This window comes from Cherax quadricarinatus, chromosome 44 (assembly GCF_038502225.1).
Source record: "Cherax quadricarinatus isolate ZL_2023a chromosome 44, ASM3850222v1, whole genome shotgun sequence".
Classification (NCBI taxonomy): Eukaryota; Metazoa; Arthropoda; class Malacostraca; order Decapoda; family Parastacidae; genus Cherax; species Cherax quadricarinatus.
This window is the reverse complement of record NC_091335.1, coordinates 17,387,320-17,404,131: the sequence shown is the minus strand read 5'-3', so window position 1 is coordinate 17,404,131 and position 16,812 is coordinate 17,387,320. Positions and strand designations below refer to the sequence as shown.

The following is a 16,812-nucleotide window of genomic DNA, read 5'->3' as shown; positions in this document are numbered from 1 at the left end:
GTCGGTTATCAGACAAATAATATTAAAGTACCAAGGAAAAACACTTGCAATAGACCAGCGCCCACGAAATTACCAACACATGCCATCTCGTCTGAGGCCTGGTGATCACTACCCCATACCACTGCCTGCTACTGCTTTCAAGAAAAATGCTCAGAAGAGGTGTTATGTCTGTGCACATACCAAAAAATGCCCACAAAAATGCAGAGACACTCGTTTTAATGTGTGAGGAGTGTAAAACACCATTGTGCATACACCCATGTTTCAAAGAATTCCACAAGCTGCAGCAGTTCTAGAAAAGTGTCCAGTGATTGTACATTTGTATATATATATATATATTAGAGAACAATTTTTTATATTGTTTGTGTAAACAAGTTTTGTAAACAATATGATGATACTAGTGTTTTAGGTATAATTGTGTTACATTCAACAAATGTATATATAAACATTGCACCATACTTTGGTCTCACAGGCCACATAAGTTATGTGAAAAAATAAAATAGTGAAAAAAAAAAAAAAAAAAAAAAAAGAAACCTTCAAATACAAGTAAGCCAAAGTTTACCGGGTGAGCAGCAGTCGCATCTGTTGCCATACACGGCTCATTTTCTGCCAACTTCATGCCTCCATATCTCGGTAAGTATGTGATGTAGTTCAGCTGGGCTTGTGAGGTCTCTGGGTAGACTTAATTTAACCAATTGTATGGTCACACCTTGCCTTGGCAAACATCTGTCAGCCACGCCTTTTTGGCTTAAGACTGAGGTCTTTTGTTCTGGACGGCGTCAGACCTCAGCATCAGATCAACACCACGTGTGCACACCTCATTGTGGGGATTGCTCTCGGGACAATATAAGCCCAAGGAACAGCTGAGCAGGAGAGATTCATGCGGAGCTCTGGCCTGGGTGCAGAGCTCTGAGCAGAGAGACTTCGAGCGGAGCTGCTGCTGGGGGGCAGAGCTTGGGAGAAGGCTGCTGAAGTCTCTGGAGGAGACTGTTGGAGACATTGGGCAGAGTACTGGCTTGGCGCAGTACTCGTCTTGGGACCTGTGGCTTAGTTCCTGTAGTGAACTGTCCTCTGAACTATATTGTAAGTTATATTCTGTTTCGCCAAGCTAATTGTGTTCCCGGTCTCACTGTTTATGTGGTACCACCCCATTTATCTAAACCACAATAATGTTCTCCTGTTCCCAAATATATTATTGTACAAGGACTTAATAATAAACTGTGTTTGAGTAGAATAGTAATATTCACTGTCCCCGTTATTTACTCATTTATTTTTATTTCAAGTAGTGAGAGGGTGAGTAGTGTGGTGGGTAGAGTAATGAGAGGTGGAGGTGTAGTCACCAGTGACCTCACATTACCTACCAACCTCTGCACTCATCCCTCCTACTGCCTCGCCTGTCACCTACCTACTGACTCCCTCCTCTTATCCCCATATTCCCCTAATCATTACCCCCCTACATGACAAGTACTGATGGCAAAAAAATTTTTTGAGACTAAAACAATCAGAAAAATAATCTTAACATTTTTATAAGAATTTTTTTTTTCCCGAATATTTTTCGACACCAGGAGACGCTTCAGGATTAGGGGTTTCAACAGTCAAGGGGTTAAGGAAAAGAAGAAAAAAAAAAAGTAGAGAAGCAAGTTGTGAAGTGTTCATGTAAGGAAAGAAGCAAGTGAAGGTTATAACTGTTGGCAGGAATCCAAATTCACATCAAGTAGGTTTAAGCAATGAGCATACCAGGTTGCTGAAATATAATAAAACTATCATGTTGAAGGGAAATATTAAACATGTCTACTCCTCTTCTAAACTAGACATAAATACTCTAATACTGTACCTTTAGCATTTCTGCAGCTTCCTTCCGACGCTGAGCAATCTCAGGGGATTCTGAGAGGAAATTATCAATCTCATCTGTGCGATACAAATGCTTGACGAGTTCTGACTGAAGATTGTCCTTGACATGATTAACCAAAAAGTGCATAACAGCCTTAGGCACTTTGTCCTGGATACTTTTACGCACAATGTAAAAATATGTCTTGATCAAACGTTCTGGAAATACAAGATGTGTTAGAGAATAAATTAATTAAAATAAAATTATTGCATTTTTAAATTAAGCATACTGTACTGTGCATAAATACCCATTTTTAACACTTTCCAGTACAGAGACTAAGAGAAACATTTACATGAAAAGTTTAAACATAAAACCAGGAGACTGTTCACAATGTTTTGCTGCAAGGAGATCCTTCAGAAATATAACAAGAGACAAAATAAACTCTTAAGAAAAATATCAAGGGGGCACAGGGGCCAATGAGGTCAATTGTGTTCTACATATTTCCTGTCAGAATTGAAGCAAGTCTTTAGAAAAATTGTGAACCAATCAAGTCTCCTGATTTGATGTTTTAACTCAATATATCAACAAACCTTTAGTGATTTGTCTAAACTATTTACATACCTATAACTTCACAATCTTTAGTTTCTCTCTCGGTCAATTTGCGTGTCTGTTGCATGGGCACCTCTGGAAGAAGATTCACTGGCTTCTGTGGAGACAGTATGCCACCCTCAGGTGGTAGTGGAGGTTGTGGGAGCTTCTCAATCTGTCAATGCACAGCACACCCACACACGGGGGAGGGGGCAGGGGCTAGTAAGCTTAAGCAACTACAGTGCAACATGCCGCAAGTCCACCAACCTCATCACAAGGATGACAGAATGCCGTGCCAGAACTTAAAAGCATCAGTTTTCAGTTACTGTATTAGAAAAAGCAAAGCTTCAGGGTTAAAACACAAGTGAGGTTGAAGCTCTTGTGTCCTTGCTTTACTTAGAAATGACATATTACATAAACAAGAATAATTTTAGTTGTTAAAATGTACTGTTTAATTGTAATCACAGCAAGTGTTAACACTGATAACCTTTTATGAGAAAAGTGATATAAAAGCCCTTTATGAGAAAGATCTACACGTTATCAAGTCCATCTTTCTTATGGTGTAAAGATCAAATGCAAATGCACCAGAAACCAAATATAAAAATAAAAGGACCAGCAAATTATCCCTCATCAACTATGTTGTTTTTGCCACATGCTCTCCAATAGTGATTGTTGTGCTACTACCTAAATGTACAGCTACAGTAGTAGCACTTAACGTGCCTTATGTAATATTAGTATGTAATGTTTGAAGCGCATTCTAATTGCCCAGTCAGACTCTTGTCGCAACACTGTATCTAATATTGTGCAATCATTACATTAAATTTCCGAGTACTGTATATGTGAGGCTTTGCCAACAGCAAGGACAAAAAAAAAAAAAAACTCCAAATTATTGTATCTGCTTCAGTGTTATATATGAAAGAAAAATAGATAAGAAAAACATTTACTCATTTCTTAAAAATCTTTCCATATAATTCTCTGTTTTTAAGGCAATGTTTTAAAACCTGTATTTAAGATGTTATGTTTACTCTTGCTATTGGTAACACCATTTTTTTCTATCTAGAAGTTGCAATGAATAATGAAATTGAATATTAAGCACTAACATTTGCTTACCAGTTTACAGAGGAGATATGTCTTTTTCAATCATTTATATTTTGGCCTTGTTGAAAGCAGGATGCCAACACCCACTATTAGAACCCTGTGATGTCAGTCATTAACCATGCATACAACTTCATATATTAAAAGCTCCATCACTATGAAATTTGTGCTAAGAAATTCTGCAAGCTGATCTGCTCATCTAATTAATGTGTAAGGTGTCACTTAAACTACAAAACAAAAATATGTACACCAAGTACTACACTGTTTATTCATTTGATCCCTTAGGTAAAAAGAAAAAGTACATTAAAAAAAATTCTTAGGAACCTTAAATCACTAAACAGATGTGAGAATTCCACATCAGGCACAAAAATCAGACCAACAGCAGAAGAGCTGCCAGCAGTTGCCAGACAGTTCCTAAGCTTACCCATTCTTGAGAAAGCAGCAGGAGAGAGAGAGAGTAGCTACCCTTGAGTATTCACTGACAGACCAGCATGAAAAAAAAAATGGTCAGAAACGACCTAAATTTTCTTTTAATACAAGCAAGTAGAATGTAGGAGAGGAAGGAGACAGGGAAGAGGAGTTGTCCTTAAACAGTCAGGCTAGATTTAGGGAGGGAAGGGGGGTTTCATTTTTTAAACTCTCTTTAGATACACTGCTTTGTGCAGCACTTTAATACAGTACTTCCAGCACATCTGGAGTTTTCTTACACACTGACATTTTTGGAGAGAATATGACTTCTGACAGGACTGTTTCTCAATGTACTGTTTTAGCCAAGATGTGACCCACAACACTTAGGTATCTATTTTTACTACTAAATAAGCAGGGGCAGCAGGGATGTTCAGGAAACTTGCCAACTTGTGATCAAACCTGGGACCTCTCAGTTGTGTACTGAACACTTCCCAGTGAGCTATGGATCACCTGTGACTTCAGTAGTGAGGCTGGAAGGAGATTTCAACATCAAAGTGGGAAGGGGGATGGCAACTGCTTGCAGAAAAATGACGATACCATACATTAGCCAATTTGGTAACGTGCACCAGAGAAATGCAACAAAATTAATAAATTAGTGATGCGAAGAAAGTCCTGGTAAGGAGTATCGAGGCCCTTGGTATGGAAATGAGAGAAAACCATATGCAGGTTAAACAACAAAGCCTAAATATTATACAAGCCAAATAAAATAAGAATGAACATGGAATAAGAGAAAAATAATACCAAGTGTGTTACCATAAATTTATAAGGAATGGAAGTTACTTGAAAAGTGATCCGTGACCTTATCTTGGGAGTTCTAGACCTCCAAATATGGCACCTTGGAAAGCAAGGAACTAACACGGAAACATAATTTAAATATGTTAACTAAACTAGAGATGAGAAACAGCTTCAAGTGAACAGATCAGAATGCTAGTTAGATAACTTGTAATCAGAAAGTTTTCCATACAAGGTGTACTTTCCATGCAAGCAACTAAATTTATTAGGACAAAAAGGAAAACCAAAGAAATGTTTAGAGTTTTGCCATAATATTTCTTGAGAGGATTTAGAAAACCATAAATTTATTAGGACAAAAAGGAAAACCAAAGAAATGTTTAGGGTTTTGCCATAATATTTCTTGCGAGGATTTAGAAAACCAAGAAAAGACCCTATTAGATAGGAAAGGCATCCCTGAACTACATCACCCATACCTAAACCAGGTTCTACAACTACACTTTCTTAATAATTATACCACAAGCCTACCTTTTCCATTGTCTACATCACCATCCATTAAACTTTCTTGTCATTCATCACTCATCTCTTTCCTCTCACACCATCACCCTGAATCCCTTGTCTTGTTCACTTTTACCCATTTCTAATGAATCTGACTCTTTCATTCTAGTTCCCTCAGAATCTACCATTCTCATTCTCTCTTGCTCATCCTCTCTCACTTTCATTCTCATTTTCTCTCTCTTGCCACCCACATCACCTTAACTGAAATACTGCAACATCTTAAGTGATGGTAGCAGTGCTGTGTAACAAACTTCAGAGCTGCTAAAAGGATTAAAGATCAATTCACATTTAATGCAGCAATACCTTTGTGTAACCATCAAACTAACCCTTTAAAATGTCAGGGTAGCCATAAAATTATGTGTAGTTTTGCTAATATTAATCTACCCATGCCTTCCTCTTCTCTCTCAGTCACCTTACCCAATCTTTCCCCTGTTCTATACAGCATCCACCATTTGGAGTACAAGGTAACACTACAGTATTGTACTTGTCTTTGCTACCCCTATGTGCCTCTTCCCATTTTTTTTTTATACTCTGCAGAGCTTCTTTCCAATTACTTAATGACCTTTGTGTCTAATCAGCACTCCATGGGCTCTTTAGTTCCTTTTAATATAGTGGGAGGTTCATTCACCCCACATTTTTCTAGGTATAAAGTGGTATACTCTGCCTCTGATTTTAACTTCTCAATCCAACGAACTTTCCTTATGTTTGATCTTTTCAGTCTTAACTCACAGGCTCATACTGCCCTTGTAATCCAAAACACTACTGCTTTCAGGATCTGTTAACTGCTTTCTTGTTTTTTATTGGCATAGGTCTTCTTGCAACTCTTATGTTAAACAAGACCTTCAACCCATTTAGAGCCTCTCTTACCTAGATAATGACATCTTATATCCAGTGATGTTATTCTATTTTCTCTTACTTCCTTTTTCTTTGGAGCCACTACTACTATTCAATGAATCTCAAGTAAGCATTTCCACAAGTGTGGCCCTTAGAAGTTGCCACATTTCAGCATTCTTACTACTTGTCAGTACAGCAGTGTATATTTACGTCAAGAAAGGGATCATGCATATTGTGTCATAAAGATAGCTAAACATACTTTGCACTCACTGCCACTAACTCCACAAGTGCAATATGGAAAACTAACAGGCAAATGCTAACCCGATTCAACTTTTGATCATAACAAAGGGGTACATTTGCCTCATGACTAAGTTCTTAGGAAAATCTGCTCCACTGCATTTTCCATTCTGATGAATCCTTTAATGTTTCATTTAAACTCTTTGAACTCGCATCGAAATCCTCAAGATATCAGCCTACAGCATCCAGGACAGGTGTTATACATGCTCCAATGCTCCAATATATCCTTAACCGACTTCCTTCCTATTAAGAGTCTTCAAAGTTATCTGGCCTGACTACTGTACCACTGTAAGGGTGTGACCAGACCCATCACACTTGCCAATTGTATTTTTAAACTACTGGAATGTATGACTAACAAAAAGATGTGTTGTTATATTAAGACCTATAGTTATCTGTACCCTATTTTTAATTAGAGAAGCTAGGGGGAGGGATCATTCCACCAGATTTTACTCTGTCTTTGTACATTAGTAATGCCTTTACTAAATACAAATTTTTTAATACACTGACCATCTCTCACAGAGGTAGGGTGACCCGAGAAAGAAGAAATACTTTCTCCATCACTATCACTTTTACCAGAGGTGTGCCAACATTATGGCTCAGATGCCCCTCCAAACTACAACATCCCCACCCCTCTTCCAGAATGCAGGCACTGTATTTCAAACCTCCAGGCCTCAAGTGGGAAGTACAGTACCTGCACTCTGAAGGAGAGGTGGAGATACAGCAGTTTGGAGGCATGTCAGAGATGTAATGTCGGTAACACCTTGCAAAGACAGTGATAGAGGAATTATACTGGAGATGTTTCTTCTTTCTCAGGCTACTCTACTTCAGTGGGAGATGGCCAGTATGTTAAAGAAAAGGTTGGCATTTAGTAAAGGCATTAATTATGTACAAAGATAGTAAATGGTCTGGTGGAATAACCTCATTTCTAGGGAGGGGTCATTCCACCCACGGTGTGTTTATGACACCATCTGACAATACAGTAATGCCTCTTATCCCAATATTTTTTTTTTTTTTTGGGGGGGGGGGGACAAGGAAGGGGAAATGCAGGACTTTTTTTTTTATATATAAAGACTTGTCTGACAGCAACTCTTGTCTTTGTATGAACATCCTTCTGTCTTGACTTTGTTTATGAAAAATACTAAGAGCATGTGTACTTACACTACCTTCTTCCTGTCACTATTAATGGTACAGTCAGCTGGTTATAATTTGCTATTAACCCTTTCAGGGTTGGTGCCGTACTAGTACGGCTTGCACGCCAGGGTTGGTGCTGTACTAGTACGCATAAATTCTAGCACCTTCAAATCTAGCGAGAGAAAGCTGGTAGGCCTACATATGAAAGAATGGTTCTATGTGGTCAATGTGCACAGTATAAAAAAAATCCTGCAGCACACAGTGCATAATGAGAAAAAAAAAAACTCCGACCGTGTTTTTGCTTTGAAACAGCGACTTTGCAGTGTATTTTTGTATGCTATTTATGGTTGTATTCTAGTTTTCCTAGTCTCATTTTATAGAATGGAAGACACGGAAATTGAGATGATTTTGATTGGTTTCACAATGAAAACTACCTTGAAATTAAGCTCAAAGTAGCAGAAATGTTTGATTTTTTGCTAAAGTTCAGAAGTAAACAAAACGTGCCATGCGTCCATTACACGTCAACTGAGTCTAATATTCTTTCACAAGTGCGCTGATATTATCTATACCATTTCTACACTAATGCAGTAGTCTGCATAACAGTAAATCTTCTATTTTTTGTGAGAATAAAAATTCAAAGTGGAAAGCAAAAGAAATGTAGCAGAGGCCTGGGGATGTGACTAATGAACAGAGGAAATGCTATTTTAGTGCCAGAAATGCCTGTCTTGTTTATTCTGGACCCTATTTGGAAATTGGCATCTTTTGAAATTTGTGTGAAATTGGCAAAATTGCCAATTTCTGACCACTTTATTGGATAATTGAAATCAGTAAATGGGTGGTTTCTTGTACTCATTCGATAGAAAAAATGGAGTTCTAGCGAAATAGTTATAATTTTTGTCGACTGATACATTGGAACTGGCCGAAAATAGGGCTGAAAGTGGGCGAAATCGCCTAGACCGCTAATTTCGCGAGAGCATAATTCCGTAAGTTTTCCACCAAATTTCATACTTTTGGTGTCATTATGATCGGGAAAAGATTTTCTATAATTTCACAAGAAAAAAATTTTTTTTTTTTTTCGAAAAATTTCCGACCCTGAGAACAAGTTTAGGAGAGGGTCTGCCGACCCTGAAAGGGTTAAATATAGGACCGAGCGAGCTATTTCACAGATTTCTGTATATAAAACATGTTCTATAACTTTCACATAGTTATTATAATTCCACACTCCCTGTTAACCCTGTGTGATTCTCCTATAACCTGTCAAGTTCCCCTGCCTCCTCTTTAGCTGCTGGCTGCCATGGAAACATCACACGAGTCTTCTAAAAGTTCTCTCTCAGTAGGTTGAATGTGCTCAAACTTTTTTTCTCATTTTTCCAAGGTCAATAGACCCTCCTCCAATGGAGAGGATATATATTAACAACTTCCCTCTACTAGATACAGTTTTCCATCATGGATTATAATTGTCCAGGAGACTACTGATCTCAGTAATCAAGACTAAAAAGAGTCTAATGTCCCTTCCTTATGAGATTGTAATGACACCAAATGCCATTATTATATTGTTTATGACCTTCAAAATGATGCCTCTAGCACTCACCACAGCCCTTTCTACCTCAATCTCTTACTACCCTCTACCCCTGCACTATCCCCTGCCCCACTGCACTTTATGACCTAATAATAATCCCTCTCCCTCTTGCTATCCAATACCCCTGCACCCTTCCCTGCCCTGCTGTGCTGTATGACCCTTGTAGGTTTAGTGCTCCTTTATGATTATAACAATAATAATAATAATAATAATAATAATAATATAATAATAATAATAATAAGACTGTCAATATTACATTACAGGACTCTTTCAGACATTAGCAAATCCAATGGCTTCTCTCAGTAAATCTTCTTTATGTTTCCCTAATTAATCTAGACCATGGTAGAATTTCTTTTTCTATATTCTATTTATATGTCTCACACTACCACTCACCACTGCAAGTTCCTATGATCCAAATCAAGCCCTTCTCTCTCAGACTCAATTCTCTGGACCTACACTCTAGTCTTTCTTGACTATTTCCAATCAGTGAAGATGGTACTGCTGTGTACACTAATGGTTCCAACTACTTTGCTGGAATAGGAAACCCTGTTATTTTCCCTGATTATATCTTCAAAGGGTGACTACTGCAATCAGCTAGTGTGTGTTTATTGTAGAATTATATGGATGTCTTGCTTCTACACTGCTACTGTCCCCATCATGTACATTCTGTGCAGTTCAGGACCTCCCAATCTCTTAGAAATGACTGCCCATTTGTGACAACTTTTTATTACTAACTCAGGACTTACGACATTATTTGCAGCATTACTAGTCTAAATTGATGACTAATGAACCATATTACATCAAGCCACAATTAGGCTTCTACCCTTCCCCATTTCACTCCTGTTGGTTGTGAATACAACAAAGTCTCATTTAGACTCCATGACGAGGCCTCAGTAAGGAAGTTCACAGCTGACCTAGAGACTGTTGACTGGCCTACAGAATTCTCCAAGGCCAATGGTATTGATGACTGGACAGACATTTTTCTTAACAAATTACTTAGACTATACAACAAACATTGTCCTATAAAAACAAAACAGTTCACAAACAAATGGCTTGGTTGCCCATGGCTAACCAGCACCATTCTGAAATCCATTGACAAGAAACACCAATATGAAAAGCAATATAGACAGGGCTTAATACACAAAGATATTCTTAAACACTATTCATCAGCTCTCACCAAAGTAATAAAGAAAGCCAAACAACTATACTACTCGAGTAGATTCACAGACACTAGAGGAGATATTAAAAAGACCTGGAAAACACTCTCTCAGATTCTAGGGACCCACAAACTGAGAAAAACCAAGAATATTGTCCTAACTAAACCTGGATGGAAATAAATGGTATAAAATACCGACACAATGGCAATATAAACACAAATGCAGTATAATGTGATCCTTTATTGACTACGTTTCGCCCACACAGTGGGCTTTTTCAAGTCACAAACAGAACTACCTGGGGTGGAAGGAATACGAGTATTTATAGTCCGGCTGAGGTCAGGTGAAGAATGCTGCATCTGATGATGTACCGAGTGGGGCTATAGAGTCTAAAAACTTGGGTAGCTTGGAAAGGAGTGTACGAATGGTATATAATACCGACAAGATGAGAGTAAGACACATATGCAACATCTGGGTATCTTTATTGTAGACGTTTCGCCATCCAGTGGCTTTATCAATACAAAATCTAGGACATAACTTGAAGACAGCAGAACTATGCACAGAAGACGAGGCAATCAGTCCCTCAACCCAGGAGTAGGTGCGAACAGCACCCTAGTCGTGGAGATTCTCCACGACTAGGGTGCTGTTCGCACCTACTCCTGGGTTGAGGGACTGATTGCCTCGTCTTCTGTGCATAGTTCTGCTGTCTTCAAGTTATGTCCTAGATTTTGTATTGATAAAGCCACTGGATGGCGAAACATCTACAATAAAGATACCCAGATGTTGCATATGTGTCTTACTCTCATCTTGTCGGTATTATATACCATTCGTACACTCCTTTCCAAGCTACCCAAGTTTTTAGACTCTATAGCCCCACTCGGTACATCATCAGATGCAGCATTCTTCACCTGACCTCAGCCGGACTATAAATACTCGTATTCCTTCCACCCCAGGTAGTTCTGTTTGTGACTTGAAAAAGCCCACTGTGTGGGCGAAACGTAGTCAATAAAGGATCACATTATACTGCATTTGTGTTTATATTGCTAACTAAACCTAATGAAACACCACTACATCCCACTGACACAGCTAACAAGATAAACTTCTTCTTCTCAACCATAGGATCTAATCTCGCCAGTAAAATCCCACATACCAATGCCCATGCCGGGGACTACCTAGATGGGAATTTCCCTAATTCCTTCTATCTTGCACCAACTGAGCCCACGGAAGTCACCGAGATTATAAAGTCACTCAAAAAATAACTTGGGGAATCTGTCTCATGTCCCACCATTACTGTACAAGCGAGCGGCCCATGTCCTTTCACATGCTATTTCATTACTTTTTAACAAGTCACTAGAGACTAGCACTTTCCCGAAACTACTCAAGATGGCAAGGGTTACACCAATACATAAAGGTGGTGACCCTACAGACTTAAACAACTATAGGTCAATATCTAACTTACCATTGCTATCCAAAATCTTTGAGAAACTCGTGCACAGGAGACTGTATTCATTTATAACGGCTCAAAACATACTCAACCCCTGCCAATTTGGATTCAGGAAAAATAAAAGCACTAATGATGCAATCATAAAAATGCTAGATCTGCTTTACACAGCATTGGAAAATAAGGAATATCCACTAGGAATTTTTATTGACCTAAGAAAAGCTTTTGACACAGTAGACCACGACATCCTACTCCACAAACTTGATCATTACGGTATAAGAGGCCATGCGCTTGCTTATTTCAAATCTTACATTACTAATAGGTATCAGTATGTCACCATTAAAGACACAGCATCAGCAACACGGCCACTTGATACTGGAGTTCCGCAGGGAAGTGTCCTTGGTCCCCTGCTCTTCCTCATATACATCAATGACCTTCCAAACGTATCCCAACACCTGAAACCCATTCTCTTTGCTGATGACACGACTTATGTCATCTCTCACCCTAATCTTGCCACCCTCAACACCATTGTGAATGAGGAGCTGATCAAAATATCGACTTGGATGACAGCCAATAAACTTACGCTTAACACTGACAAAGCCTACTATATTATGTTTGGTAGCAGAGCAGGAGATGCACAAATTAACATTAAGATTGACAACACTCTAATTACCAGAAATAATGGGGGCAAATTCCTAGGCTTATACCTTGACAACAACCTGAATTTCAGCACCCATATCCAGCATATAACCAAAAAAGTATCCAAAACGGTTGGGATCCTCTCCAAGATATGATACTACGTGCCGCAAAATGCCCTTCTCACACTATACCACTCACTTATTTATCCATACCTCACCTATGCTATTTGTGCTTGGGGATCAACTGCAGCAACACACCTAAAGCCAATAATAACCCAACAAAAAGCTGCAGTAAGAATAATCACTAAATCCCATCCCTGGCAACACACCCCCCCACTCTTCATAGACCTAAACTTACTCCCTGTTCAGTACATCCACACTTACTACTGTGCAATCTACATCTACAGGGCCTTAAACTCTAATATCAACCTTGACCTAAAACGCTTTCTTGATAGTTGTGACAGAACCCACAGGCATAACACCAGACACAAACATCTCTACGACATTCCCCGTGTCCGACTAAACCTTCACAAAAATTCAATGTATGTCAAAGGCCCTAACATCTGGAATACCCTACCTGAGAACTCTAGAACTGCAGACACATTCATCACCTTCAAAACTACCATTAGAAAACATCTTATCTCCCTGATACACCCTGTCAACTAACTACACGAATACCACCTGGTGGTTCACACTTACACTCCCTCACCCATTTGACCATAAACAGAAATATTAATCTCAATCTTAAAATAATGAATCCTGTGATACTCCAATACTGAAACTATGTACTGTGCCAAAACAAAAGCATTCACATTGCTAAACTCACAAACTAGTATTTAGTCACTTAGCCATAATACCAACTTACCTCATAATTTGTAATATTTTACAATTAAGAATAAAACTAAGTCTTCCCGAAATGCCTAGCCATGCTAAGCGTTCTAGTGGTACACTCTGTAATCACTATTTTACTACATGTAAACCACACAATAACCAAATTTCTGTAAACTCAGCATTGTAATCCTTATAGAGAATAAACTTTGAATTTGAATTTGAATTTAAATAACAATTCCCACAATGCGATTACATCAAATTCATACGCTGTCTTATAAAATTGCACCCTGCACTGCTATGCAAAGGTATTTTGACAGTCCAATACCTTTTTATAGATGATCTTTTTAATGAGAGAGCATGCAGACACTTTCCAACTTCAATGCCTTGACATGCTTATCTGTTTGCTTTCGTCCTTAAAAGTCCGACCTTTAATGTAGATTAATTCTGGCCTTTTTTGTTTTAATCAACAGATGATCTAATGCACTGACAAAATCATTTCATCTTTCTACTCTCCCTCATTAATGTTATTCTATCTTACTTTTTTGCTCCAGATTTAACTCTTTCACTCTCCAAACCCCTGAAATAAATATTGTTTTCTGTGTCCACTTTAAAAAATATATATACATTCTTTTCTTCTAAGATAGTAGAGAATATGTTTCAGAAAGTAATGATACCAAAAGTACAAAATTTGATGGAAAATTTACAAAATTATTTAGGCGTAATTTAGTGGTCTGGGTGCAATTTATGCATCAGTGAGTTCGCCCACTATGAGTCCTACTCACCCAAATCCTTTGCTATTTTGCTAGTAAGCCTTTCCTTCTATCGACTGAGCACAGGAAACCACCCCTTTAAAAGCATAGTTGATAATTTGGCCAATTTTACATAAAATAAAGGGAAAAAAAGAAGTTCAAAATAAACAACATAGACAGTCCTGGCACAAAAACCTATCCTCTGTTCAATTATCACATCCCCAGGCATCTCCTATATTACACTTGCCTTCTGTTTTGAATTTATAATCAGGAGTGATTGGTCATGGTTTACGGCATCTCAATAATTGAATCTGACCTAGTAAAAACTCGTAAAACAGACTGGCGGGTGTAGGGAGGGGTGTTTTACCCTCAGGAAAAATAGGCAAAAATTTAATATTTCCGCTACTTTGAGCCCAAATTCAAACTACTACTTACTGTACTGAAACCTACCAAAATCATCTCTATTTCAGCAGTAAGATCATTATGCACTGCATGGGGCATAATTTTTTTATAATGTGCACACTCACCATCTAGACCCATGATCTCATATCTAGGACAAAATTTACTGCTCACAGCTTATCTGGAAGGGTTAAGTCATCTCTGTACCTTGCAATACTGAATGACCAAATTGATTTTACCATTCACGATGTAAATAAATCAAATCAAATCACTACTTTACCCTGTTCCTTATCACCCTCCCACACCCACTCTTCTCCTGCTACTTGTACCATTATCACCTTCCCACACCCACTCTTCTCTCCTGCTACTTGTACCATTATCACCATCCCACACCCACTCTTCTCTCATGCTACTTGTACCATTATCACCATCCCACACCCACTCTTCTCTCCTGCTACTTGTACTATCCCATCCCACTTCCATCACAACCAGGCAACCACTATTCAAAGGAATACATGTATATCAGAACACTGTATAGGCAGGGACATGATCCCAGAGATCAGTACAAAGAAGCAGACCTCACTGCAATCACAAAAAAATAAGATGACTCATGCAACTTTCCAAAGGGAAGGGAGGTTGTAGTATATATTTAGTGCTAGAACCAAAAGGTTATTCAGTACACTGAAGCATAAAAATTAGTACTGTCACTATATACAGAATACACACACTTTCATTGGAGAACAAAACAGGGTGTGACCCTTCTCACAAGTAAAAACTGAAGAAGCCAGAAAATATAATTCCAGGAAACAATATGAGGGACTAGTTTCAAGGGTTCTTCTATCATTCTAGCAAGATCCATAGCCAGCCAGCCTGCTTTGATGACCACCTCATCAACCAGGCTACTGCTACTAGTGGCCTGCAAGTCCACACAGTCATCAGGCTGATCAGGCACTTTAAGTAGTTTTTTAAGATGAATTACTATTTTGTTCCAGCAATACTGATTTTAAGTATTATGTTGCTGGAATGCTAAACATAGATGACCCTTGGGTATGGCTGCCGTAGACAGGACTGAGCTACATGGAAGAACTGTACAAGCTTCATCTTCTGCCCATGGAGGAATGTGGACTCAAAGACAATTTGATCATTTGACAGATCAGATAAGATGATCTCAACTCAAGGCAGAAACCACAATAAAAGGACAGAAGTAGAAACTGCACACCCAATTTAGTGACACATCAGAAAACACTATAGTAATAGTAGTAAAGATGTGGATTATTACTATTATATTTATGAGGAAAATGCTCAACTTGTAAAGTTATACAGCACCTGGGATATGTGAGGCAATTAGATTTGTTGCAATGGAGGGTAACTCCAATTTTTTCAGATCAAGAGCCCTTCAACAACATCAAGACATCCCTCCCCCTTGACAGGAGTAATGTGGATCTAGCTAGACAATGATAATATAGGAGAAGACTCCATTCAGAGATTTGCAAGTAAACACTAGAAAGAATTCACACATCAAAATTCAACAGCATAACTCAAAAGCCAGATCTGCTACACCTGCAAATTCTACTAAAGTAATTATAAATAAACAATTACTATGCTCAGACTAATGTTTTAATACAATCAATACACCCAAATGCTTTGTAATGTATTGTAGATCATTGTATCATTTTTCTTACCATGGTATAAGCAACAAAGTTCAAATGAATGATAATTTAACTAAGAAGTGAACATACTATCCTACTAAGATGCACACTAACCATACACACATTTCTACATGCTATCCTTATCAAATTACGATAGATGCAAGTTAGGAATAGTGAATTCCTTGTCAGTTGGGCTGTGGTGCCTGTGTTGGACTGCGTGCAGTGAGCAAAAACCAGATTGATCAGGTTGTCAAATAGAAGAACATGTCTGGAAAAGGGCCACGGGTACAATCATTCTCAGCACTCTCTACAAGTAAACTATACACCAATAAGACTAGAATATTGTTTTATATATGATGTACTGGCTACTAAAAACAATGCCCATTTGAAGAAAAATCAAGTTCTACAGCCTTCTGGCTTTGTCTCTTTTGTAACCAATGAATTAGTAGAGAGGCAATGTTAAAGCTGCATATTAAAAATAAACTGGTAGTATGCAGTATACTGTTAACAACTCATTAAGGAATTATTATGAGTAATGATCTGCCTAAGTTTAGTTATAAAATAAAATTATTGTTAGGCATGCAATCTATCATACTTATTCAGATCCAATACTGCACAATAAATCTTTCAATTTGTACCTATTTTATTTTGCATAGCTTTTCCTTAATTTGACTTTTGAATAGTAGTGTACATGCTTTCTGTAAAAGTACATATTTTGCACAGTGATTACCAAGAGATTGACTGGCCACAGACTGAACAGTGATCAGTGGATGGAGAATCAGCCTCCTCCACTCCCTGCAATGAATGACCCATATGGATTTAATGCTTTATAAAATATAATCATTCT

General features: G+C 38.2%; 1 protein-coding gene across 4 annotated transcripts in view; it reads right to left on the bottom strand.

The window, feature by feature from the left end:
• Drp1 (dynamin related protein 1) overlaps nt 1-16,812 on the bottom strand; it is a 137,253-nt gene that overhangs the window by 27,553 nt on the left and 92,888 nt on the right. For 3 of the 4 annotated variants that reach the window (XM_070094146.1, XM_070094150.1, XM_070094148.1), the window contains 2 exons: nt 2,447-2,588; nt 1,832-2,043 (listed from right to left, as the gene is read on the bottom strand). In XM_070094146.1, the coding sequence (XP_069950247.1) occupies nt 1,832-2,043; nt 2,447-2,588 (354 nt within the window). The remainder of the gene's footprint in view (nt 1-1,831; nt 2,044-2,446; nt 2,589-16,812) is intronic. The other variant, XM_070094147.1, reaches the window with a different exon arrangement.